The sequence below is a fragment of the Hermetia illucens genome, chromosome 1, assembly GCF_905115235.1.
Source record: "Hermetia illucens chromosome 1, iHerIll2.2.curated.20191125, whole genome shotgun sequence".
NCBI classification, from domain to species: domain Eukaryota; kingdom Metazoa; phylum Arthropoda; class Insecta; order Diptera; family Stratiomyidae; genus Hermetia; species Hermetia illucens.
In genome coordinates this window covers 140,428,561-140,456,010 of record NC_051849.1, presented here as the reverse complement: position 1 = coordinate 140,456,010, position 27,450 = coordinate 140,428,561, and the positions used below count along the sequence as shown (strand labels likewise).

The window sequence follows — 27,450 nt, the reverse complement described above, 5'->3', positions numbered from 1 at the left end:
TACTATAAGGTATTGCTTTCCTCAACGGTATAGGATGGAATTTTGGAATGTTCGAATGCTTCTTGACAACAGTTCGGGGCTCCCCAGAAAGCTCGATTGCTCCAACTTTAGTGATAATCTCAACGACACAGAATGCTGGGACTTGGGGAACGACTCCTCTTCCTCTTACGGTAATGTTTTTTTATATTCTGGATTAATGCTTGCTGCGTCTGCTAAACATGCCCTCTCGTTTTAGGAACCGGTATCTGACAGAATACTGACTGCTAGTTTCCGGTCCAAGATGAGCATCATCTCAATAGTGCAGTGTTACCCACTAACATAGACTTCCAGCATCATCATCATCATCATCTACGGCGCAACAACCGGTATCCGGTCTAGGCCTGCCTTAATAAGGAACTCCAAGCATCCCGGTTTTGCTCCGAGGTCCACCAATTCGATATCCCTAAAAGTTGTCTGCCGTCCTGACCTAAGCCATCGCTCTATCTTAGGCACCCCGCCCACCGTAACCTATTGAGCCGGATTTTATCCACAACTTGACGGTCATGGTATCGTTCATAGATTTCGTCATTGTATATGCTTCCAGCATACTAGTTCTAAAAGGCCGCATCCTAAGATGACGGGGGAGAAGCCATAGTTCAGACTTAGATAGACACAGAGACAGTGACTAACCTTAGAATCCGGCACCTTGCCTTAAGAGCAATAAGCCTTGCAGAGTTCAGAACTAAAACCAGTTTAATCACATCACGTGCGGCCTCCTACTGCAGGTTGACTTTAAGACGAAGAATTTGCATTGATTTTTCCCTATTTTATAAAGATATGCTTTACAAGACTTGAACGAATATACGGTAGGTTACCGACTTGGGTGGCACTCTCAATGAAGGGTTTTCTAGCCTTAAGAATGGGAAGCATCCTGCCAATCCATTCAAACTCCACATTTGCTACCTTACCTATACAATGTTTACGTAACGTTAAAGTATTGGCCAACGAACACGAGCAATTACTGTGTTTACAGCGTTTGCAATCTTCGCCAATCAATTGAGGACATGCATGTGTTTCGTGCTTTGCATTGCAAAGGCATTTCATGACTCTATTTAAAAAGATAAAAGAAGAGCCACTATCATCTCTCCACTCCATGTAATAGCAAATGGAAAAATACGTACACTCCCTGTAATGATTTTCTCTAATGTTCTTTTGAACTTTTTAAACTAAGACTTGATAGTGCCAATGTAAATAGCTTTGTAGTGCACTTTGCTATAATTTGAGGCGCAACGTACTTTCTAAAATTTAAAACTTCTTCGTCTTCCCTTGCTCTGCATTTTATTCTACGGAAGGATTGCCACACCAAACATGCCTTCCAGGTACGTTTGAAATGGAACATCGATAACACAGTTCGCACGACAGATGTCGCAAACAGTACGGCAACGTACATTTAGGAGTGCGGGAGTTGCGGTTGCGGAGTGTACCTTGGAGTGTGGAAGAAATCAAAGTGCGGAGTCGGTGGCTCGCTCGACGGCGACGGTGGTTCCAAAAGTGAATATTTGTGATATTTTCCACGGCCGCAAATTATTCTTTCGGGTGAAAATGGTGTAGTGTGAAAAGGCATAGTGAAAATGGCGGTTTTAGCGCAACGAGCGCACCAAATGAACGGTGGCCAGTGTCAATTGACGCGATCACTCGAACGCATTCTGGAGGAGGCCCATTTCAGTGGCGAATTGAAGTTGAGTAATCGAAAACTGAAGGACTTCCCCAAGTCGGCGACCAAGTTTAATCTGTCGGACACAGTAATTGCAGGTTGGTTCCTCGTATTTTTGTTATTGTTTGGTAAGCGAACATAGCGGCGAAGGTCGTCAAGAAAGACGAGGTCCATTGTGCACGACACTAAGTACGGGAAAAGGAATGGAGTGTGGCACACTAATATGCGAACGATTCGGGCCAGGAAATGGGTGTGCCGCAGTCATTCTCATAAAAAATCACCTTCCTAGCGGCGTTGCGATGGCCTCTTTCCCTACACTCCTGCTTACCAGGCGATTTTGCCTATCGTTTCTGAAATCTGCAGTGGCATATTGGAAGGGCCGTGGCCTTTGAGTTTCCTTGAAATCGATTTTCGAATCTGGAGAGGTTGTAGACAGGAGGGTGGGCGCCCATCGAAGCACACAATGTTTTGGTTGTGTGATACGAATCGGAGCCGGTGTTGTGGACGGCTTCCTTGCCACCCCGTGCACGGCTGATGGGCGTTCGGACGAAGAGTGGCAAGAGCTTCGGCATGACTGCGTGCGAAACTCTGCATGTGATGCAGGCGGGGTCCGGCAGGAGTGAGTCGAGCAAGCACTAAATTTCCTGGTGTAACCATTTTCGCTTTCCTACAGTTTATAATGGACCTGGTTACACATAGTTTCGCTTTCCGGAGTTTTTATGATTCTTTTATATTTTCCGCCTTTCTAAAATTCAGTCGCGTGCGAAAAAAACGATTTCGTGTCTGCTCCAACCAAGCCTGGCATCCCTATATTGCCCAATAAATTCCGCTTTTATATTCGCGCCTGGTGTTTATACCTTGCAAGTTTTTACAATCTTACGACATCGGAAATGGGACTTGATTAGGCGACCGGACAAAGACGGGTATCGTCGAACGTCGAGCGGAAATACTTTGTCGATGTTGTCTGCGTTGTGTGGCACGACTGCGAATGAGTACAGAATACTGATTGGGATATTATTCAGAGTCAGCGTCCATGAGTGCAGCGTTCAAAGGAGTTCGTGCTGTTTACCTTCGCTTGTAAATGCCCACTCGAAGTGACCGTCTTCGACGTGAAGTGATTATTCTGTATCTCGTCGACGACCTCAGTTCCCCATCGTCATGAGCGTCATCATGAAAACGAAAGGTGCACCTAATGCAGCTTTCGCAATCATCCGTACCCACATCATCATCAGATTCAAAGCATGCATAATTAGACCAAGGAGAAGCAATAAAACAGGGGCAGCTGCTGGGAGTGCAAACATATGCGACGTGTGTTTTTAGAACACGGTCTGATACACGAAGCAAACTTTGCAGGGTGTGTTTTGTAGAAATTCAGGCAGATTTGGATTCTAAATATAGAAGAAATCATTCTGAAAGCTAAATCATAATGAAATATGCTTAAACGCTAACCAGGCCATCGCAAAGAGCGAATGGAAACTACTTGTGCAGAGGATGAATGCTCCTAATTGCCGTATACCTCTTGCCTTGTTAAAGAACGCTTTCATATATCAATGGGAATAGAATACAAAAGAGTTAAATTGTTTCACCATCTGATTTGAAATTATTCTTCACGTTGGGTAACCATTAGGAGCAACCTAAGGTAGATCCTATCTTGAAGCCATTGCCCTAATTTCCATTCAAATGCATGAAATCCTGAATTATTTACGGTTCATATTAAAACTAGGCCGGCGAGTCTTGAGCTTTGAGTTCTTATAAGGACTCTCGGTAATTACAGCCTTGAATTGTCTTTTGTAAAGGTTTTGCGAGTTTATTGTGGAAGTTTGACTAGTTTTTATTCGTTTTCGTTTTCAGCTCTGGCCAAGCTCTGGTCAGTAAGGCAGATTTGCGCTCAATATCATTCATAGGCATGTCGTGTTCTACGAATTATATAAAGGAGCACTCAACATCTGCGAGCCGTTACGGTCACGCTGCTCCCAGGGCAGAGGTGAGGCGGCGTCTGACGATTTGCCTCTGCCCTGGTAAGAAACCGTAAAGCCGCCATCGCTTCACTTTTTTGAATAGTTTTTATTCGTCAAAGTGTAGAAGGTATCTCGTCTGATGGAGTTGTGATACAATCGTGGTGACATAATTAGGGATACCGTCGTTTTGAAATATCGGCATTCATAAGATGTATATTTATTTTCCAAGTTATCACGATCTTAGCGTATGCAGTTGCAGACGACCTAATACTAGTACAAAGGGCCAAGCATTTAGGCTCGGACCATCCTACTTATTATTATTATTCTGTAAAGGTAAAGTCGCACTGCGTCCTTGAAGAACTATTGTGCCCCTTTTACTGGTTATAGTGTACCTATTGATCATTGTATTTCAAGCAGGCCTATAGCCGTTAGGAACTTTAGTATGTTCCCTACTTCCAGATCTTTCAGCTTTGCATCTGGTAGTAAGTGTTCTCCCAGATGCCTCGACCTACTTTGCACAAGTGCCGGACACTGTCCCAGGACGTGTATAGAGGTTTCGTCCTCCTCACAAAACCTGCAGGCAGTGTCCGTAGATATCCCTAGCTTCTCTAGGTAATAGTTCAGCCGATAATGACCAGTGAGAATTTCAACTATGATTCGGAGGTTCTTTTTGGTGAGGTTTAAGCAATCCTTTGTGCGCATGGGTTCGTATCCTAGCACGTATCCTAAGCACCCTGGGCTGCTCCATCCCTGGTAGGCCCACCCAGTATAGTTCCCTCAACCGTTCCTCTTCATTTCTTAGATTCATAGTCATGAAACCGTTTCTGATTCCACAGAAGGGTTCTGGCCCGTGTAAAGGCGTCTCTGCTCCCTTCTTGGCTGCCATCCTCTAGTCAGGATTTATAAAATCATGATTTTTATGTTTTTGACAAATTTTTTTTTATTAAAAAAATGAAGTAATTCATGTTTTTTTTATTTATTTGTATTCATTGAAAAGTTTTCCTATCCAAATTATAAATGGTAAATTTTGAATATCAAATGCTAACTCGCAAGTTAGAAAAAAGGATTATTTTTGTACACTAGCAACACTCAGGTCGAAGTTCTATCCAATGGGTTTACAGCAAAGCGGGAAAGTTATCAGGGAAAATTTTGAATGAAACCACCAATAAGGGGTACATCATTCTGAGTGAAATTATGCGGTGTTTCCAACAATTAATTAATTGAAATAATAAAAACTTGTTTCTTTTTCGTTGGTGTGGATATTTATTCTTGCAAGTACCGATATTTCGGGAACCACTTGTCCCCTTCATCAGTGCTAACAAGTTACATAATTTCCGACATCGTTGAATATTTTCGGGACGTTCAAAAATTGTTCTATTCCGCCGGTAACGGGTTACGTGGGACGTCGGCCCTACACCGCAAAAAAAACCTGGGATTTCCATGAAATGATGAATAGGTGAATCACCTGGAAGCCATGAGGTCAAGGTAATTTCAACAGCAACAAATGCTATAAGATTGAAACCTAGTACCAGCTCAGTACAAAATATTTTAACATCTTCACTCCGAAAAGGAAAAAGAATGTCAACCATTATAAACTTTTGTAATTTTGCAGGTGAGCTCAAGTAGCAGTCAGACAGGCAAATTGCGAAAGTTATCTATATATATAAAAGAAAGTCGTGTTAGTTACATTATTTATAAGTCAAGAACGGCTGAACCGATTTGGCTCAAAATAGGTGGACATCTTTTTATCTTTTTAAGGTTTTGTGTAAAACAAAACCTTATTAAAATCGATTCAATGTCTGTCTGTCTGTCACACGCATTTTTCTCCAAAACGGCTAAACCGATCCAAACGAAATTTGGTGGACAGATGGGAACTATGAAATCCCACGCATATAGCGAGTGGCATAAATTTAGGTGGAGTTTAAAGGGGGGATTCAAAAATTTTTTTCACAGGATATAGTTGTGTAGGGTATCAAATGAAAGGTCTCGATTTGTACTTTCTGAAACTGACATTAGTTTTGGCATAAATTGCAAAGTGCGTGAGTAAGGAGTCAAAATGTAAGCATTTGAAGTGAGACAGGACTCATTTTCGGAAACTACCCAACCCAAAAATCCGACAAAAATCAGGGTAGTGCGCCTAGATGAAATCTAGGCCTCAAATATGTCCCATTCCGATATCTGCTCAAATAAACTTACTAATAGTATATTACTACTTTTTAGAAATTTACTGAAAACCCCTCTTAAATTCATCCTAGAACTTCCGGATTCTTTACCAGCATAGAGGACAATATTTTGTGTATATGCGTAAATTTCATAGAAATTAGGAAATTAACGCCAAAGTTATAGCAGTTGAAACTTAGAAATTTCGCGCGAGTTTACTGCTTCCAAAGCCATGCAAATCGGATGCTGACGTCATAATTACCCGGAATAATTGACATTCGCGTGGAATATTAAAGTCACATTTATGAAGAATCTATTTATCTGCAGCCCTTTTTAAGGTTTTGTGTAAAACACTTATGTGAAATCTAATCTTCGAGGGATGTCCCATTCCGGTATCTGCTCAAAAAATTTACTAATGCACCGACATAGAGGACAGCCTCGTGCATACACATGCCAGGTTTCACGAAAATCCAACTATTAATGGGAAAGTTATAGCAGTTCAAACTTATCAATTTCGTGCTAATTAACAGCATCCTAAGCCATACCAATAAGATGCTGACGTCATAATTAACGAGAATAATTGAAATTCCAGTGAAATATTAAAATTCCATTCAAGGAGAATCTGACTCTCTCTAGCCCTTTTTTATATTTGATGTTCGTTAAATTGTTTTCATTCGCTAATAATATTAAACTGAGAGCGTGAAGCGTATGAGGTTGACCATTATCAACACAGGGCTTTACATCAAATGATTTATTTAAATCGCTTTCTAGAAAATAGAGGGCAATGGAATTTTTAGCTATATTTCACGGAGCTGTCGCGCACTCGTCGCTCCTCACATCTTTTTCTTTTTCTTCAGCCTTCAATTCACAAGCGGGGTCGGCTCGTGATGATCGGTTTCGTCATTTTATTTTATCAAATGCCTGATCAGGATGTAATCGCGATACCTTTAAATCCCCATCCAGCGTATCAAGCCACCATTGTTTTGGCCGGCTTTTTGGTTGCTTGCCATTGCTTTCGATGTTCTGATCAATACTGGTTGTTGAATTCTTGTTAGCGTGAAGTACGTGACCACACCATCGAAAACGCCTCTCTTGCAGTTTTTCCCCGATCGATGCAAACCCATATCGATTGCGGATATTCTCATTTCAGACGTAATCGAAACGTGTCACGCCACCAGTGCAATGCAACATCTTCGTCTCCATTACCGCAAGACGCCGTACATTGTCCTTTATAGTCGGCCATCACTCAGAACTATAGAGAGCGGCAGACGGACGACATTGCAGTAAATTTTAGATTTGGGACGTGCGCTGATACGTCGATCACAAAGAACATCAGTTGGGGAATGCCACTTCATCCAGGTTGCATTAATGCGTGAAACAATTTCATTACGCAGTTCTCCATTGGCTGATAGCGTTGACTCGAGATTTTTAAATCGCTGAGCTCTGGCAGTGGCAGTAACCAATGGAGAACTACGTTATGCTCCTCACATAGGGAAACACAAAACCTTTTATACCTGAAGCGTCAAGCTTCCGGTTTCCCGACTTGTTATCCCGTTCGACCGCGTTTCCGTGAAGTCACTATAAAACGTGGTATACCAAAAACCCATCTGACATGGAATGACAAAACACAAATAACAGCTAAACGTAATTTTGTCTATGGTTAATTAGAAAATTTAATAATATCAATTTTGTCAGAAATATATAATAACCAGTAATTTGTATTATCTTTGAATCATCATTAAGAATGCCACGACTAAGACGATCGAATCTTTCTTGACAAAGCCGTAACGCAAGAAGGATACGAAACATTGCGAATGAAATGACTGAAGAAGCACAAGGAATTGCCCGTGAAGAGCGCCGCGTTAGTATGGCTCGACTTCATGCTTCTCAGTCACAAGAGCAAAGCGGGGCGGTCCGTGAAACGGCTCGGTTGGCAATGCGAAATCGTCGAGCGAATAACAGATCAACAAGTAGATAATTTTCGACGCACAAGAAGAGATTTATCAAGCGCTGATTTGAATCGAGCAGCGTTTCGATATGATCGACGGCAAGTGTCCAAACGATAACCACGGAAAGTAATTGGCAACGATGGTTATCCACTGTATCGCCATCGATCACCCGATGATAACGGTCGAACTATCGCAACAAAAGTGAAAAGAATGGATTTCGTTGTCGACAACCGATGGATTGTTCCATATTCGCCACTTATTTCTAAAATGACCAAGATACATTGCAACGTTGAATATTGCAATTCAGTAAAGTCCATAAAATACATTTGCAAATATGTCACGAAAGGTAGCGATATGGCGGTTTTTGGCATCCAATCCTCCAATAAAAAACCATGAAATTGCGCGCTATCAAGTTGGTCGTTATGTGAACTGCAATGAAGCGATTTGGCGTATATTCGCATTCCCTATTCACGAACGTCATCCTATTGTTGTGCAATTGGCGGTGCATCTGGAGAATGGTCAACGAATAAATTTCCCGGCTTCGAATGTTTTTCAACGTGCTGAAACACATTGACAGCGACAACATTGACCAGTTTTTTTGCGATCTGCTAAAGCGATCCGTTTGCAGGAACTTTGCTATACTCGGAGATGCCACGTTATTACACTTGGAATGCTTCATCGAAGAATTTTCAACGACGGAAGCAAGGCAATACGGTTCCTGGTTATCCGGATGTGCGTTCTACTAATGCTCTTGGTCGTATGTATACAGTTCATCCAAAGAATGATGAATGCTTCTATTTGCGGTTGTTACTGGTAAATGTGCGTGAGCCAACGATCTTGAAATGAATGAGGAGATACATAATCGGGCTTTACTTTTGATCGAAGACATGTGTTATCTTATGTGCGGTAATTTATTAGTCAGGTTAGGAATGTCAGTCGTTTATTAGTCAGGTTAGGAATGCCAATCGCGAAATGAATGACGCATTTAATCGAAAATTGGAACGGGAAAGTGAATATGATCACCAGGAATTAGATTTAGTAGTTCAAACGAATGTACCACTGATGAATCTCCAACAAAAGGAAGTTTATAATACATTAATGACGGCAATTGATGATGGAAATGGTAGTTTATATTTCCTGGATGCCCCTGGTGGAACTGGTAAGACATTCCTCATGTCAGTAGTTTTAGCGACTGTTCGTGCGAGATCCAACATTGCGCTTGCAGTTGCTTCTTCTGGAATAGCAGCCACATTGTTAGAAGGATGCCGTACCGTTCATTCAGCATTAAAATTGCCGTTAAATCTTCAAACTATTGAAGAATCAAAATGTATGATAATATTGCAAAAAACTCTGCAATGGCCAAAGTTTTATCAGTATCAAAAATTATCATCGGGACATGAATGCACAATGGCGCATAAATGTGCATTAGAAGCCACTTAACCGAAATTGAAAGATCTACGCAATGACTCGAGATGTTTTGGAGGCGCAATAATTTTAGTGTCTGGCGATTTCCGCCAAACACTCCCAGTAATTCCAGGATCAACGGCTGCCGACAAAATCAACGCTTGCCTCAAATCATCGAATCTATGGCAATATGTGAAGAAACTTCAGCTGACAACAAAAATGGGAGTTGCATTGATTAATGATTCATCTGCTGAAGATTTCTCTGAGCAATTGCTATCAGTAATGGTCGAGTACCTGTCGACGAATCAAGCGGATTGATTTCATTTCCTCAGAATTTCTGTAACTTTGTCTCATCGAAAGACGAACTTATTAACAAAGTATTCCCAAACATCATTGTGAACTACAAAAATAATGAATGGTTGAGTGAGCGAGCAATTTTAGCGGCTAAGAATAAAGATGTAGATGACCTAAACTACATAATTCCGAAAACAATGCATTCATTCAAATCCATTGACAGTGTAGCAAATGAAGATGAAGCCACCAACTATCCAATTGAATTTTTAAACCCTTGGATGTGTCTGGTTTACTACCGCACAATTTACGCGTAAACGTTGCTTCCGTAGTAATCATGCTTGGAAACATAAACCCACCAAAACTTTGCAACGGTACGAGTTTGGTGGTAAATAAATTGATGAACAATGTGATTTACGTGACGATTCTCAAAGGAAAATTCGTAGGTGAGGAAGTTCTCATTCCGAGGATCCCGATGATCCCAACCGATATGCCGTTTTAGTTTAAAAGACTTCAATTTCCGATCCGTCTTGTATTCGCTATGACCATTAACAAATCACAAGGACCATCCTTGAAAGTTTGTGGTCTGAATCTGAAAAATCAATGTTTTTCACATGGTCAATTATATGTGGCATAAAAGCAAGCGATGGCGGCTTTACGGTTTCTTACCAGGGCAGAGGCAAATCGTTAGACGCTGCCTCACCTCTGCCCTGGTAGCAGCGTGACCGTAGCGGCTCGCAGATGTTGAGTGCTCCTTTATATAATTCATAGAATACGACATGCCTACGAATTGAGCGCAAATCCGCCTTATTGACCAGAGCTTGGCCAGAGCTGAAAACGAAAACGAATAAAAACTAGTCAAACTTCCACAATAAACTCGCAAAACCTTTACAAAAGACAATTCAAGGCTGTAGTTACCGAGAGTTCTTATAAGAACTCAAAGGTCCGGTCCGGTCCAGCATTAAGTTGATGCGGACTTAGGACCCCATCATTCTCAAAACGAATATATATGGCATGTTCACGCGTTGGAAGGCCATCTGCGTTGTTTCTACTTGCGCCTGATAATAAAACAAAAAATGTCGTGTATCACAAGGTGCTTAACTAAAGAATGCAACCTATGCACCAAAATACATGAACAATAAAGAATCATTAAAATACTTGATTTTTTATATTTATATTTCTCCTAATAAAAAATTGAATTGAATAAAATCCAAAGTCTGCTTATTTATTGCCTCTAAGGCGGAACAGAGTTCGCCGGATCAGCTAGTATATTATATAAACAACAGCTTTGCTGTGACCGGGTATCAGCCACAATCTTGATTTGATCTGGGAAAGAGATCATTTGATAAAGCGTATAATGAAGAGAAGACAAGGGGTTTCTACTATGAATGATTAGACAGTTGAATTGTCATTAGATGTGTGGACTAAAGTTCACTTTGATCCTATCATTTTCTGCTATGTTATCTGGAGAAGTGTATTTATTGGAAAGCATCGTCATATATGGAAAACCTCATAGAGTTGATTACCTTTTAGAAATATCAACAATCTTATGAAAAAATGTAAGAATGATTGGAAATTTAGACTTAGAAGTTCAGTTACGAACAAACGCATCAGTCATGACAAGAATGTAATTGAATTTAAAAAGTGGTAATGAGAATGCAGGAAGTATATTGACAAGATATAAATGTTACTTGAGCTGGAAACGGTTATTCCTTTTTAAATATTTTAGTAAATAGCGCTTGTTAATTGATTTTCTTATTCATTTGTAGCCTGCTATGCATTTGAATAAGTGTTTTTTCTTATTTAACTGGGAGAACTTTTACGAAAAAAAGTTTTATTTAAATCATGATTTTTATTAAAAAAAATCACTTGATATAAATCAATCAATCCTGGCTGTGGTAATGTTGGCCGGGGGTAGGCTAATGGGAGAATCCGTTAAAACATTCTTGCAACATCGGCAACGTGTTCAGCATGTTGTATTTCTGTATGGTTTAAACCAGGCTATGTGAGAGTCCCAAGACATCAAGAGAAACCCTGAGGGAGTTGACAATCATTTTCTCAAGACGGTAAATCTCTTCGATTTCCCGAGCCAGTGGCTCATAATTCATTTTTTTCTCCACGTATTTCAATTCAATGCTGCCATTACGGGGGATAGGGGTTGCCGTGTGCTATATGGCGATCACTGCCTGCGACTCATACCGGTAAGTCGGATATGTTCCCGTGATCAGCCTATGTTTGTATGAGATGATCCAACGTCTCTAACGCGAAACCAAACATTCTGCACTGGTCGTTGTCCACTCGTTCTTCATAATGAGCTTTTTATAAGTACACATAAATCCGGCCGTCTTAGCAAAGAGCTCCCTAGCACACAGCCATCTGTTCGATAAATGCAAAATGACTTCCGTTCTTGCTCTGAGCTCTCTCCACTCAGAAAATTGAAAAATCGATCCTTCAAGTATATTCAGCTCGCTATCCGCCTAAGAAACTGTGAGATGCAAGGGTCTCACTGCTTTTTGCTGTAAAAATAAGCACTTAGCGAGTAGATTTGGCGGTGAAGTTATGCCGCAGTCGTCCACGTTCCTGCCTCCGATGTCACAAGGTAGATTCATTCGCTTCCCAGCAAGGTTTGGATGATGTATCCGGCGCTTAGGCATAGTAGTCCGTATCCGCCATTAGACGCTTTCCAGAGGACCTTCGCCGCAATATTCTGAATGCATAAAGCAGTGAATGGATAGCGAACACATTCAGTGCCCTTATTTTATTATTCCCCGAGATATGCAATTTCAGCACCAGCTTCAGATCACGAACTCGAGCAAGGGTTCCTTGCAGAATTCCTAGGTATTTGTACAAGTTTGTTTCGGTCATAGTTTGGATGTATAGGTCATCAATGCGTCTGGTATACGACCCGATATGACCTTTCCCATTGGTTTGAATTCGACACTAATCAAAATTCCATCCGAATATCACGACTCAACATGTCTAGCGGGTTATCAGTACCAGCACACAACTTGATGTCATCTACGTACATCAAGTGTGTCCGCTTGCAATTAACTCATATGCCATAATTTATTGCAAAATCATGCCCTCTAGTATCATTGAGTACCATAGAGAATCAAAGGGACGAACGTATCCCGTTGCATGATTGCCGCCAAAAACTTTATTAATTTGGAGTCAATGTGATATAGATGTGGGACATCCATTAGCTAAGTGCGCGGGACGCCATGAAAAGCCTTGACAAAATCGATATAGTAACTAAAGAGATTTTTTTGGCCTCTAGTTTCATGTTCTACAAGTACCGAAACGGCAATTAGTTGCTCCTTGCATCATCTTGATCAAACTCGGCAGTCCTTCTGCTTCTCGGACAGAATGTTGTTGGTCTCGAAGTGCACGTTAATCCTTCCAATAATAATGGACGTAGTAAGTTTGTAGAAGGTTGGTAGGCAAGGAATCGGCCTTGTGTGTGTGGGGTCCTGCACCGCGTCCGTCTTAGAGATAAGATAGATAACTCCCGCAGTGAGAAAGAGTGGCGGCCGACTAATGACTTGATTTATGCTGTGTGCCAAGTGCCCGTATATATTGGTGAATATTTTATACCAGAAAATTGCACCGCCTGGACGCTCTTTTTAGATTCATTGAGTGTCCCGCTAGTTCCTTGCGTACATTGCATTCTGGACACATCTGGAGTGACTTTCGCCCTACCGCCGCAACCGACTGCATATGAAAGAAAGTCTCCAGAATTTCAACTGCGGGTATCTCACTGAGAATATAGTCCCGGCAAACTGTCTGCGCTTTATTATTCAACCGTCTGAGTCCACAATACATAATTGGCTATAGTTGCAGCAGCAGGTATATATTACAGTCGAGACACATCATTGATTTGAGATAGAATTCTCGGAGCTGTTAAAGGTGCATAGAGCCTGGGAGTACCTGGTCTATGCAAAAGATCCAATTCCAAGAATTCTATACACGCTCATTGAAATCCGCCCGGAATCTGTGCGGAGACTTCAGCCGGACGGTGAAGGAGAGTGTTTTGGCGAGTAGTGAAACGTTAGCCTGAAGGCGGTAAGATGTTGTACTTACTCTTGCTGTTTTTATTTCGTAGTAGGAGCGGATGATAAAAAGGTTCATATCTTCATTTCATTGGCATGTGAACCTGCTGAAGTACCGATTATCCGTAACAGATTTTAGATTTCTTTTTTTCTCATCTAATGGATTTGCATGTTATACCTGCTAGTGTGGTGATAGCTTTCTCTTTGAGTAATCTGCAAGACTGCAAAGTTCCAGCACTTTCCTCACATACCCCTTAAGCCGTTGCCTGCGATGACGTACAGCCACTCAGACAGAAGCTACCCACCCCTCCTTTCACAAACACACAGATGTAACACAACTGAAAATAAAAGGAGCAATGTGAACATTTGACCACGCACCGCACCTAGTGGCAAATCAACGGTCTCATCTTTCACAGTAGAAAATCCCTTCTCTTCTCGTCATTGTAAGCTTCAGCAAGTGATCTCTTTTCCAAGTTAAATCGTGAATGTTGCTGATACCCGGTCACAGTAAAGCTGTTTAAAGCATATATAACTTTCAAACTATCAAACTGTTACTTGAGCTCACCTGAAATCCTTACAATACATGTTGACATTGGTTGGGGTTTGCATTTTTTCGGAGGTAGTGAAAATGTTAAAATATTTTGTATTAAGACGATACTCGGTTTCAGTCTTATAGCATTTGTTACAATTGAGAGTACATCGACCTCATGGCTTTCAGTTAATTCAACTATACACCCGACGAACGATCATTGCGTGAGAAGGCACGTGAAAGGAAATACGATGGCATCACCTCGCAAATATGTATCTTCAAATTAAAAAATGTCTTGTGAAGAACATTTATGAGGATGCTTTCAGTGCGTAGAAGAAACCGAAGGAATGAACGGCTTTCGCAAACGCTTGATGAGTGGAAATTCATAATTTTTTCTGACAAAAAAAAGTTTAATCTAGATGGACCAGATGGTCTTACAAGTTATTGGCATGACTTAAGGGGGTCATCCCGTGTGTCGAATCCGAGGAATCGGAATCAATTGTATCTAGATATAGCGTAGAATATATGGGCAAAATGATTTTTTAATATTTGAAGTCGTTCAAAAATTACAGTGTTAAACAGGTAAAATGTCACATGCCAGGTTTATGGCGATCGCCGAAATAAAGGGTATATTTATCGGTCTGAATGACTTCACTAAAATCATAACAATTGAAGCCAAGGTTTTACTTGTGGTTCTTCAAGATACCTAATTAATGGTCAGCTAAGATTTTAAGGTTAAAAATTGCATTCTCTTTTTTAAATTTAAATTTTTCTCGAAACTGCATGTTGAAAATCTGCTGCCACCATAGCCCAAAATCTATCCAACGAAATTCTTTGAAATTTTCAGGACGATTCATTCGGTAGGTTTTTTTCATTGATAATAATGAACTATAATATCGGGCTGGAAAAATTGTTAGGCATGCTCAAGATATTGATAAATATATGGTGGTTGTACCTTAATCATAATAAATTCTAAAAAAAGCAAAAAAACGACCTTCACACGGGGTGACCCTCTTAATGAAGGAATATCCACTTAGAACAAAACAGAAACTTGGAGGCGGAAGTGTGATGTTGTGGTCAGCTACTTTGACAAGACGAAACTATACCCACAAAAATGAACTCCAAAAATAAGGCGCAACGTTGGAAACTGGTTTCCTATTTGGAAGAAAGGATGTTCATGTTTCGGCGTTTCAGCCGGTCTTTTGCTCTTCTCCCATAGACTTCCATGTTGAGACCAATTTGGGTAAGTGAAATTTCGCCAGCGCGAAGTTCATGCCCATGCCATGCCATCACGTATCAAGCCACTGTTTCCAAATCAATCTTGGCAATTAAATTCGCGCCAACGCAAATTATGTGTCTATACTATCGGGTTGGGCTATGCGCTTTAAAATGACAGTAGTATTCTCTTTTCCATCGCAAATTACTTTATCTGTCTAAAACCTTCTTCTGGGAAGATTTTTATTTACTTGTCTCCGCCGTAGGAGTAATATCAAATCTGTATTGTTTGATTGACGTTAGCTGATAGTTTATGCATCAAGATTTTGTTATTCGTCACACGAAGATAAATGGGGGTTTAGCTTTAGTAGTTCTACATTATTTATCAGCCAAAAGCCAAAAGCTTGACTTAGTTATCATTGTATCTATTCGCCCCTCCAAATTTCGCGTCTTACTTAGCATTCCTTATACTGGTGGTGATATAGCGACCGATGCCAGTTTTTTTGACAGTAGTTTTAGCTTACGAAGAAGTAGATGTTTTAGATCCATCGCTGTTATCATCAAGCTAATTTAGTTTTTTTGCTGTTTGGTTCATTGTCAAGCCTCTTTCGACAAATAGGCCTCTTAATGAATTTGTCCTGGGTGGATTGAAAGATTAGCTTTTGTTGTTTTATATGACGAAAAATAATTAATATACAGAAGGACAAATAGCCCATGTCTTTCATCTTATATGTAATTGCAATTTTATATTAATATATGATATTAACTCTTTATTGTCAATAATCTTTTTCCACACATTGAAAAGTTGTCAGTTTGCATTAATGCAGGATTAAAGGATACACGCAGAAGGAGGGGTAGGATTTTCTCACCGAATGTATGTGGGATGTCCAATGAAAACTCCCAATTAGTACTTTAACGGGCTGTTCTTAGAAAATACCCAGTTGGAAAATCTGAAACGATTGTTATAATGCCCCTATATGACATCTAGATATCAAAATACCTCTCATATCGGGGAGATATCGGCTCAAATGAAAGTAACAATATGTATCATATAATTTCATCCCAGAAGTATAAAGCAGAACAGAACATAAGACACTATATCATAAAGTTTGGACAAAATCCTCTTATTATCAACAAAGTTGTCCGTGTCAGTAGTATCATTAAAACTTAAATAATTTGACACATACACATACAATACGAGATTTAGACAAAGCGAAAAATCCACAAAACCTTTCAACCTGATTTATTTTGACTGGTGCTACTCGACAATAAAAGAAATTTATTTCAGAAAGAGAAGGTTATGAAATGTTCCTTGCACCTCTTTAATTGCTCGTCATCCTGGATGCTAACTATACGTTCTGGACCGAACCATGTAAGACCACCTGCAAATTTCATTGTTATTTGTTGCAGCTTTTGTTTCCCTAGCCCAGTGGATATCTTCTTTTGCCATGAACCAGGCTGTAGTGAACTGCATGGCAGTTTTCCATTTTACACGATTTCGAGTAATAGGACCTTCAATTCCTCACACTCTTCAATGTGCTCCATGTTTTTTGATTCGGTCAAACCTTATGACACCACTTCGGGACGCGCCCCGATCTGAGTAGCGCCAGAAAAAATAGCAAATAGTGGTCTAATGCGTTGCAATCGTCATTCTGTTTGATGTAGGTTCCCAGGATATGAGGAAGTGCCTTACATGCAGATACCATTACTTTGAGCTTGCTCCTGGCAGGCTTTCCATAGTACAATAATCTTATTCCGCAAGAGGAAAAGGACGGTTTCTCAAGAACCTATCATCTTACCTTGCTTAAGGGGGGGGGGGGGTAGGGTATTTAATTTTTTTTTTTTTTTTTCATTTTTTTTTATTTTCGAAATTCAATCCGTAATATCTGAAGAATATTGTGTTAAATTTTCAAGTCAATTGGAGCAAAATTGACGAAGTTATGAGTATTTTTATACCTGCCGGATTTTTGTACCTATACCCGAACCAACCCCAACGCCCCGAGCTGAAGCTGAACGACAAACCAAAAAAGGCAGGATTCTTCGTAGGCAGGAGCAAAAAGATGCATTAGACATCATCGATGATAGCAACATCCTCTATGGACCTGGCATTGATGACTCAGTGTGAGGTATGTCGATAAAATTCGCTTATAAACGTTTTAACTAGATTTTTTTGTGATTAAAACTTTAAAGCGTTTTTCCCACAACTCACGTTTTCAAAGTCGGTGCCCCTGATAACTCCAAAACTACTGCACCGATTCTTTTGAAATTTTAAACGCTATTTCTGTACATCATTTACGAGGTAACGCTGTCGAGTTTTTTTTTTTTTTTTTTATTCATAATTTTGATTTTGCAATAACAAATTAGCCGATTTTTTTCCACAAAATTGTGTTTTTCACTTTAAAGTGTTCGAAAAAATGAAAAAAATTTGGGAAAAAAAAAACTCGACAGCGTTACCTGGGGAAAACTATTATCTAACGAATGAACTTTGATTTTTTGATTTCAAATGATCCAGCACCAAGTTATGAGGGGCACCGCAATTCAACTTTTTTTCGAGACACGTCCGAACAATTGCTGCCATTGCCGTATTTTTTAATATTTCTTTGTAAAAATTTGATGAAACATTCTTCGAATGTCATACTTTAATGTACCATTGGTTGAGTAAATAAATTTTAACTGTGTCGTTAGAAAAAAAATCACAAAAACATGGCTTTTTTTGTACGATTTGACCTTACCCCCCCCCTTAACGGCAGACTGGGGGAAAGTGTGAGAAAACGAGCATTCTGGGATGGCTGCAAACAGTTGTCAAGGAGCGTATGCCCATTTCAGAATTCAATTCGAGTTCGTTGACGATAATAAAAGACGTAGCCGATAAATTAGTCCACCTTGGAGGCGTGATTTCCTCTTCTTCCGGCAAAATAAAAAAATGAGAGTCATAATTTACTAGCGCACAAATCTCTATCCCTTCTAGTCACCTTTTACGATAATCATATATTGAATGTTAGACTTCATACAAGAGAAACAGATTTAAATTTGAATTCTAATTTTGAGAAAATAAATCCTTTTCAACTAGATGCAAACTTGTGCGAAAATGACAAAATTTGGTACAACAGGTGCTACAAGTTGTTTAACACTGGCTTGATGATTTTCTAATCTGGCTAATTTCCACATACGCGAGAAGAGGTGAGAAAGATTCTTCGAAGACAAAATTCTATATCAGGTAGAAAATATTGTTCTACCCTATTCCTGGATATCGTGCAAACCTTAGATAAAGTTTAACATGAAACTCCTATAAATAAAATATAAAGAAAATAATCCCCACTAATTTATTTAAACTGCTTACTTGACTAGCAGAAAAATCAAATCAATCAAATTTAGATCTGAGACGTCTTAACAATATTGCGAAGAATTTTGAATTTCGAAAAAGAAAACCCTAGCGATATATGTTTTGTTGTTAGTGTGCTACCTATTTACTGGCATTTCGATTTTAAACACGTCCGCAGATATTTGACACGTGCCGGCTCCGGTGTAATTATTCACTGAAGCTTATGTCAAACAAGAGTATTTCCAATATATGTCGTGATTCGCACTGGCATAGTTGAGACGAAATAGTGAATTGAGAAGCAAAAACAGCACTTCCTGGATATAACAATGTTCTGCCCATCTAATATTTCGCCATGCAATGGAATTTCTTTTTCTGGGGTTGATCTTAATTTTTCTTGTATTTTTTTTCAAATTCAGAGTCATTCCACTAGTTATTATATCGGAGTAATGAACGTATATTTCTTAATAGAACTCTGGGAGCAGCGTTCGCAACACTGAATACTGATAACGGTTGCTATATTACATAACGAAAAACGCATCCATCATAATATATTAGCTGAAGCTAGTGCGCTGTGCATCTCCTATTTCTTCTACTTTTTCTTCAGCCTTTGTTCCTATCACAAGCGGGGTCGGCTCGCCGTGATCGGTTGCCATTTCTTCTTCTTTCTTTTGCTTCTTCAGCCTTTGTCCCTTTCAAAAGCGGGATCGGCTCGTCGTGATCGGTTCCGTCATTTGGCTCTATCGAATGCCTGATCTGGGTACGATCTCGAGGCTTTTAAACCCCCATCCATCATATCAAATGCCTGATGTGGATGCAATCGCGAGGCTTTTAAATCCTCATCGCGCGTATCAACCCACATTTGTTTCGGTCGGCCTTTTGGTCACTTACCATTACCAGAAGACGTCGTTCATTGTCTTTTATGGTATGCGAACACTCAGAACCATAGAGAGCGACAAGACGGACGACATTGCGGTAAATTTTAGATTTGAAACGTTTTTTGATACACAGTGATTGCGCCTGTTTCATGGAGAATGGTCGTCAAAAACTCAGTTTTATTCGGATTCATCTTCTACTTATGGATGAATATATTTGCAGTTTTGTATTCTAGAAAGCGTGTGAAGTGTGAAGTTAAATATTAAATATTTTATTATTGGGATAGTTAGGTAACATAATAGGTAGTTAATGCAAATTTTCTTCGTCTTTCATAAACTTTAAAATCTGTTTTCCAAAACTTTCGCATTAACTTATTAGATTCTCTGCTGAAGTTGAATTTCATTTTAACCCTCATTATCGGTTTTTGCAAGATATCATCGAAAAACTACTGGAAATATTGTAGTCTGACCTCGACCAATATTCTCATAATATTGAGTGATAAATATAATTTCAATTTAATCATAGACAGCATTGTTTTGCTTTTCGTGAACAAGTTCAAATCGAAAACGCTTGAACTGCTTTATACGATATTTTATAAAAAAAAAGTATTACCGAGGGAATAGCAATAGATGGATAATCCTCCGGATCCCCGTTTGTCGGGGTTGAAATGGATCCTCCTAAGCCAAATACACGAGGTTGTTCAAACTTAACCTTGAGAATGGATGTCATTGCATCTGTTTGGTCACTGATCAACGTGGGAGGCTGGAACTTTGCTTTTTTTCTCCTACAGTTTTGAAATAGTAATTGTAAATAAAATTATGTTCTGTATGTACACATTTCCATTCATATAATAATAATATATCATTTGCTTTGGTCGATCAAAATTCGCAGTTGACGTTTCCTCAGGTTGGTTTTTAAATTCAAGTGTCGGCATACCCGGTTGGGAACAATTCATTTTTAATAATCATAATGTCGACTTCACATCGAATACTTTACTCGACTCGACTCCACATCGAATACTTTACTAGTTTACTCCTAACAAATCCCATAATCATCATCAACCGCACAACAGCCGGTATCCGGTCTAGGCCTGCCTTAGTAAATAACTCCAGACATCCCGGTTTAGCGCCGAATTCGAAATCCCTAAAAGCTGCGGTCGTGATATCGCTCATAGATTTCGTCGTTATGTAGGCTACGGATTCATCCATCCTCATGTAGGTAGCCAAAAATTCTTCGGAGGATTCTTATCTCGAACGCAAGTTCGCAATTTTTCTTGATAAGAACCCAAGTCTCCGAGGAATACATGAGGACTGGCAAGATCATTGTCTTGAACAGTAAGCGTATTCACCTCAGCATCACGGATCACTTTTTCTAGAGCCAGATTAAAGAGGACGCATGATTGGGCATCCCCTTAGACCGTTGTTGACGTCGAATGGTCTCGAGAGTGATCCTGCTGCTTTTATCTGGCCTCGCACATTGGTCAAGGTCAGCCTAATCTTATCAATTTCATCGGGATACCGATTTCTATCATGTATTATGTATTGTGTGGTCTACAGCTTTACCCTGGTTATGTTATTATAGGCGCCCTTAAAGTAGATGAAACAGTGGTGCAACTGATTTCCATATTCCAACAGTTTTTCCATCGCTTGCCGCAGAGAGAAAATCTGATCTGTTGTTGATTTGCCTGGAGTGAAATCTCTTTGGTATTGGTAAATGATGTTCTAGTCGTTTGGTGTTATTCGACGTAGCAAGGTAAGGAAGAATATCTTATGGTTGTACTCAGCAACATGATGCCTCTATAATTGCTGCGCTGTGTGACACCTCCCTTTTTGTGTATGGGACAGTCCTTGAGGGTTTAACGTGAGCACCTGTCTGGACGATTTAATCCCACGGTCTTCTTAAGACATGGATTGATTTTGTGATCACAATCAGAGCGCCGCTGAGACAAGCAACAACGGTACCAGTCTATACCAAGTGCATGACATAGCATTCATACTGGTAGATGCAAGACCTACCTAAATCTCTACCGAACTAAGGAGTACGGCACCCGTGTTGAAACGCAACACCACGCGAAGGCCCGAAGGTCTCTTCTCGCTTGAGCATAACTAACAACCCCTATGAAGCTTCCACTAGGGGGCGAACCCCAAATAACCGAGCTGTACTCACATACAACGGGAGTTCATCCGAAGTATGAGAGTCCAGGGGCTATCTCGGTTCCCATGGTACCAGTATACCCCTGGTGAGGTTTCGTGACCAATTTGCCACTTCAGATGAGTCCCCGTGCAGACTCGGGTCTGATCGCCCTAATTAGGCCTTTGGAGCATTCGCCTACTGCATCACGGCCGGCAAGCCAAAGTGAGTACAGCGTCTCCCGGTGTCACCACTATGGAGGTTCTCCTCGGCCACTTGGTTGTCGCCCCGTCTTCCTCAGCGCCACCTCTGAGCACCTGTGTATTGGACAGATAATACCTTGTTGCCAGTCGACATGCATTGATTCGCTGTCCCACACTTTGAGCATAAGTTGATGAACCGCTTAGTGTAATTGGCCGCCTCCATATTTAACCAATTCTGCTGTAATTCCTCCTGGCGACTTATGATTTTTAAGCCAATAAATTGCACGGTTTTTCTATACTTGGTGGTGTTAGTGTTTGTCCATCGTCTTCAGTTGACGGGACCTCCAACTCGCCAACATTCTGATTATTCAGCAGTTCATCAAAGTACTCAACTCATCGCTCCAATATGCCCATTCTGCCGGAAATCAGATTTCCCTCTTTGTCTCGGCCCGATGAGCATCGAGGTGTGCAGTCTTACACACAGGTGGTCGTATTCGATCAAAACGTAGTCAATTTGGTTGAAAGTGGTCCCGTCTGGAGAGGCCCACGTTGTTTTCGTGGACCGCTTTCCACGCAAACCAGGTACTTCCAACAACCACTTCGTGTGACACTGCTAATTGAATAATCCGCAATCCGTTATCATTTGTATTTTGATGGAATACCATGGAAGCCTACGTATCGCCTGAATACCGGCCCCGATTTTGATATCATACCTGGGACAGGTTTCGGGGGTTCGTTTCATTGCTTCGTAGAAGGTATCCTTCTCCGACTCTGCAGTCTCTTCTGTAGGGGTGTGAACGTTAATGAGGCTTATATTTCTAAATTTACCTGGCAAACGCAGAGTGCATAGCAGTTCGCTTATGTTTTCAAAGCCGACAACAGCAGGTTTCGTTTTTTTTGGCTGACTAAGAAACCTACTCCGAGCATATGGTTTGCTGAATGGCTACTATACTATATGGCGTAGTGACTATTATCCAGGAAACCTGTATTGGGACAGGGTATTAGATAGCTGCAATCTTTATGCAATGAGGGCAAATGGTTATTCCGTTTTCCGAAGCTCCTTTTGTTGCTTCGTAACAGGTGTAGGGTTGTCAGCCCTACCCAACCTGGAGGACCAATTGGTATAATACAATTTGTCCCGTTTTTAGGCGCGGGAGACTCACCTTCATCCTTCTTCGTCTGCAGTTTTTTATTAAGAAGGAGTGACCACCACGTGGAGGTGGAGATAGGGTTTGCTAGTAGAGCTGTTGGTGTTGGCTCGGCAGGCATTTCCCAGGTTTTATGCTCCATCGTGGGTACCAATCCAAGTTTCGCCCTGGGACCTATACTACCCTTTGATCACCAAATATAAATAGTTTGTACGAAAAGTAAAAAGTGAATGTATAAAATTTTATGAATTTTTTGTTCACCGTGTATATTGGCCGCTTCAATAGACTGCACCCACCACCTTAGCCTTGAGAGATTTTTGGCATCAATTATATCCAGATATAGTGTAAAATATTTGGTCAAACAGGATTTATATTATTCAGATTCTTTTGGAAATTACAGCGTTAAACAGGTAAAGTGACGTATGTCAGGCTTATGTCGACCGCCCTAATGAAGTGCGAATTTATCGGAGCGAATGACGTTCGAATGACTTCGCTCAAAGAGCGGAAATTGAAGCCAAGGCTGTACATGTGTTTTGTTAAAATACCGCAGGTTTATTGACTAGGTATAGAAGATTGATGATCAGTTAATGTTTTATGGTTAATGATCACATTCTAATTTTTAAATGTGTTTTTCTCGAAACTGCATGTCGAAATTCTGCTGCCACCATAGCCCAAAATCTATCCAACGAAATTCTTTGAAATTTTCGTATTTCCATGAAATTTTACCATATCAAATGTCAACATTTTCGCAAAAAAGGTTAAGTGAAAAAAGTTATTTTTAATAGAACGCGGACGGGATTTGCTTACCCACTCAAATAACACAATTTGTCGTCCCTTGTGCGCCGTTCACAAGCCAATAAGCAAGCGCAGGAAATATTAATATCAAAATTATTCTTCTACGTTTCTTTCACCTTATTGCTTTTTAATATTTTGATGTTTCTTTCCAGATTTGTCTCGAAATCGATTCTGTGAACTTCCCGAAGATATCACATCATTCGCCTTCTTGGAAACGCTTCTCCTCTATCATAATACAATCCGATCAATCTCTCAATCAATAAAAGGCCTTAGTTCACTAACGTACTTAGATTTGCGTAGTAATCATTTGACCAGTTTACCACGTGAAATATGCTTCCTACCTATACAAGTTCTTTTGGTGGCCAACAATCGTTTAACGACACTTCCGGATGAGTTAGGTCGTATGGAGAAACTAACAGACTTAGATGCATCATGCAATCAATTGACGAGTTTGCCAATGCGTATTGGCGATCTACGGAATCTAAGGTCCCTTTCACTGCGAAGCAATCAACTTGTTTATTTACCAAGAGGTACTTTTTTGATTTGGCTGTAGCTATAAGAGAATTCACCATTTTCTGTATGTTTTTTTTATTTTCAGAAATAACATATTTACTCCTAGTTTCCCTTAATTTAAGTTCTAATAAAATAACTAGTCTTCCTGCTGAATTACGCCAGATGACCACTCTAGTGGAATTGAATCTCGAAAACAATCCACTTACATCTCCCCCAGCGAGCGTAAGTTGCCATTAATACAAATTTAATTTGATTCAATATATAAGGGAACACAGGTAGCCCTAAATTTAGTCCCGGCGAAGTTAAATTTCATTACAAACGCTACTTTTGTGACACTGCAAACGAGTATTGAAACCGTATTCAATTGTATTAAATTAAATTCTACATTGTTGGAGAAGCTTATTCAAAGCAAACTTCGTAATTAATGCTACTCATTGTAAAGCTGTTACTATGACAGCACGCAAAAGTGTGCAATTACTCCTTAAGTATCTCATTCACTGGGAATCTAAATGTTTCGAGGCACTAATTTTTCGTTTGGAATGGATATGTTGTTTTTTATTTTAGCTGTGTGTGCGTGGTTTAGTGCACGTGTTCAAATATTTGGATATTCAAGCGATGAAAGAGGATAAAGTAAAATCGGGCACAGGCTATGACGGTCTCACTACCCTCAGGCGAACACCAAGGCATACAAATAGTCTGACAGATGCGTCGAAAACCCGACGTGCCAATATCGACTCAGGATATAGTACCAGTGATGGTGTTGATAAGCGCTGGTCACAGGACGCAATCCGAACTGGTGAGCTTGGGGCTAATATATTAATTTCGATTAGTCTATGCTAAAACTGGTCTACTTGCAGTACCTGTTAAAAACATGACACCAAAACCCAAACCTTCAAAACTTGTAGATAGCACCTTAGCTGATACGATCAATTCGACAACACCAATTCAGGGAATTAAGAATGGACCAAACGATCTGGTGGTAGAAAACAATTCAAATGAACAACAGCTTCTTGGGAAAAATGATAGTTCATCCCTTTCGAATGCTGGAAGTAGTAACAGGTAGAAGAAATAATTCCAATCTGTTTAAGACTAAAACAAATATTTTCTGCGTTATTATTTACAGTGAAAGTACATCGCCCGAAGACGATTACTCGCCAGATAATCAGAAACAATCAGAGAGAAACAAGAATTTTGGGAACATTCAAACATATAGAGAGTATAAGGAAGCATTAAAACAGCAACGAAATCAGGAACTATCCATCTACCGGCCGAAAGGACAGAATAATACGAATGATATGAATCGTCTGGATGGAAATATCATTTCGAATGATATTGATAATCTAGATGATCACAACAATAGCAATATTAATAGTAGCTATAATATCCAAACCAATGGTCAGGTGAAAAAATCATCTCCCGACGAGCCTACAATACAAACAGTTGCCATAACAACGAAAAAACCAGTTCAAAAGGTGATACCATCACGAAGCACGACTCCGCTATATCAAGCAAAGGATACAACTGCAAAAGATGCTGCTGATTATACAGGATATGTAAAACCAAGCAGTCCTACTAAATGCAACGGTTCAACTCCTAATAATAATTCCTCATTGGTTGGTAGTAAGCTACCAACGACAACAAAAATTTCGAACATTAAACCGCCATTGACGAAACCCAGGTAATAATATTATTTATGTGTATGTTCTCTTAATATTCGGTTGTTCTAATGAACATGCTGAATAATTTCAGCAGGAATGTATCTTGGAACAGTGATATACCTCCAGAGAAGTTAAGTTTCACGATGCGCAGAGAATTCGACAAGCAAAAAGAGGAAACCGAACTACTGACACAGTTAAGAACGGTAATTGACATGACTTGTGAATAATACGATGTTAATTTAATCTTTTGTTGTTTATCAAAGATAATTGAGACGAGGTTAAAAATGAATATGCCAGAAGACATAGCTTCGGCTCTAACAGACGGTGTAGTACTGTGCCATTTGGCAAATTACGTTCGACCTCGATCTGTTGGCAGTATACACGTACCGTCACCTGGAGTGGTAAGTCCTTAACATTGTGTTCTTTTCCTTCAAGTTACTAATTTGAATGTATGTGTGCTTTAGCCGAAGCTGACAATGGCGCGCTGTCGTCGGAATGTTGACAATTTTCTAGAAGCATGTAGGAGAATCGGGGTAGATGAGGTGAGTTACTTTTATTTGACATTGTTTTGGTGAATTGTTTGTTTTCGAAAACTTTACTATTTCATAAAATTGCACTCCACCATATGTGTTTAACTTGTTATGTCCAAAAGTAAGATTGCTTTAATAAGTGTAAATAGTGTCATTGGATTCATGTGTTTACATTCGGAGATCTTCAATTCGGGGGCTTCATAATCTTTATTGTTTAGTTTTAGTTGTACAGATAACATAAATGCATATTAAACGGCGAGAAGAAAGCACACCAATAACAATCCAGCATTCAATCACTTAAAATGAAAAAAAAAATATTAGCTTGAGACAACAATGTTCGATCATCCACTGAAGTGCGTGGTGTAGCTTAACTGAATAGAAAACCAGTTAATCTATTGTCGCGCAATATGACGAAGGCTCAGGATGCAATGAATTCTGTTATTTCTCGCTTCTATTGAAACTATCACCACTGCGATTATCATGTAGGATATTAAATGAGAGGCGTTCAATACAATTTCGGAAACCGGAAACTCGGCGCATCAGGTGTAAAAGGTTCTGTTGATTTTTTGTGTAAAAATATTTGGGTGCACGATGGTTCCATTTATGTATAATTCTTAGTGTATATACGTTAAACATACCCGATATTCACTTCGATGTGATACTGACATTTGTCTCGTAGTAATTTGATATGAATGAGGTTACTTTGACTCACTATGGTTTTGTTAATAATAGTAGGATCTCCACCAAACTTACCAGAATGCTGCATCATGTTAAACGTATATTAGCACAATATTTCGCGGCCTGGGATGAACTTAATGGGGTTCGCAGTAAATTTTGAAAATATAATAACTACTACTACTATTATTAACTTCATTTGATTGACGGATATCGCACCGTAGAGTATTTCGGAGCCTAGATACCATGTGCACGGATCACCACAATCGGCTTCGGTAAATTAGGAAAGAAAGTGGTAAAAAATACAAACTTAAAGTGAGACAGAACTCTTATCTGAAACTATCCAACTGGAAAA

At 39.8% G+C, this 27,450-nt stretch overlaps 1 protein-coding gene across 3 annotated transcripts in view; it reads left to right on the top strand.

Moving 5' to 3' along the window:
* The first annotated feature begins 1,405 nt into the window (after positions 1-1,405).
* Positions 1,406-27,450, top strand: part of LOC119650089 (leucine-rich repeat and calponin homology domain-containing protein) — a 38,183-nt gene continuing 12,138 nt past the window's right edge. Inside the window, exons 1-9 of one of the 3 annotated variants that reach the window (XM_038052611.1) lie at positions 1,406-1,791; positions 23,872-24,249; positions 24,318-24,454; positions 24,797-25,028; positions 25,090-25,291; positions 25,356-25,910; positions 25,985-26,093; positions 26,154-26,291; positions 26,355-26,432. In XM_038052611.1, the coding sequence (XP_037908539.1) occupies positions 1,611-1,791; positions 23,872-24,249; positions 24,318-24,454; positions 24,797-25,028; positions 25,090-25,291; positions 25,356-25,910; positions 25,985-26,093; positions 26,154-26,291; positions 26,355-26,432 (2,010 nt within the window). In that variant the 5' untranslated portion in view covers positions 1,406-1,610. Of the gene's footprint in view, positions 1,792-23,871; positions 24,250-24,317; positions 24,455-24,796; positions 25,029-25,089; positions 25,292-25,355; positions 25,911-25,981; positions 26,094-26,153; positions 26,292-26,354; positions 26,433-27,450 lie in introns of all 3 variants that reach the window. The other 2 variants (XM_038052602.1, XM_038052619.1) reach the window with 2 other exon arrangements.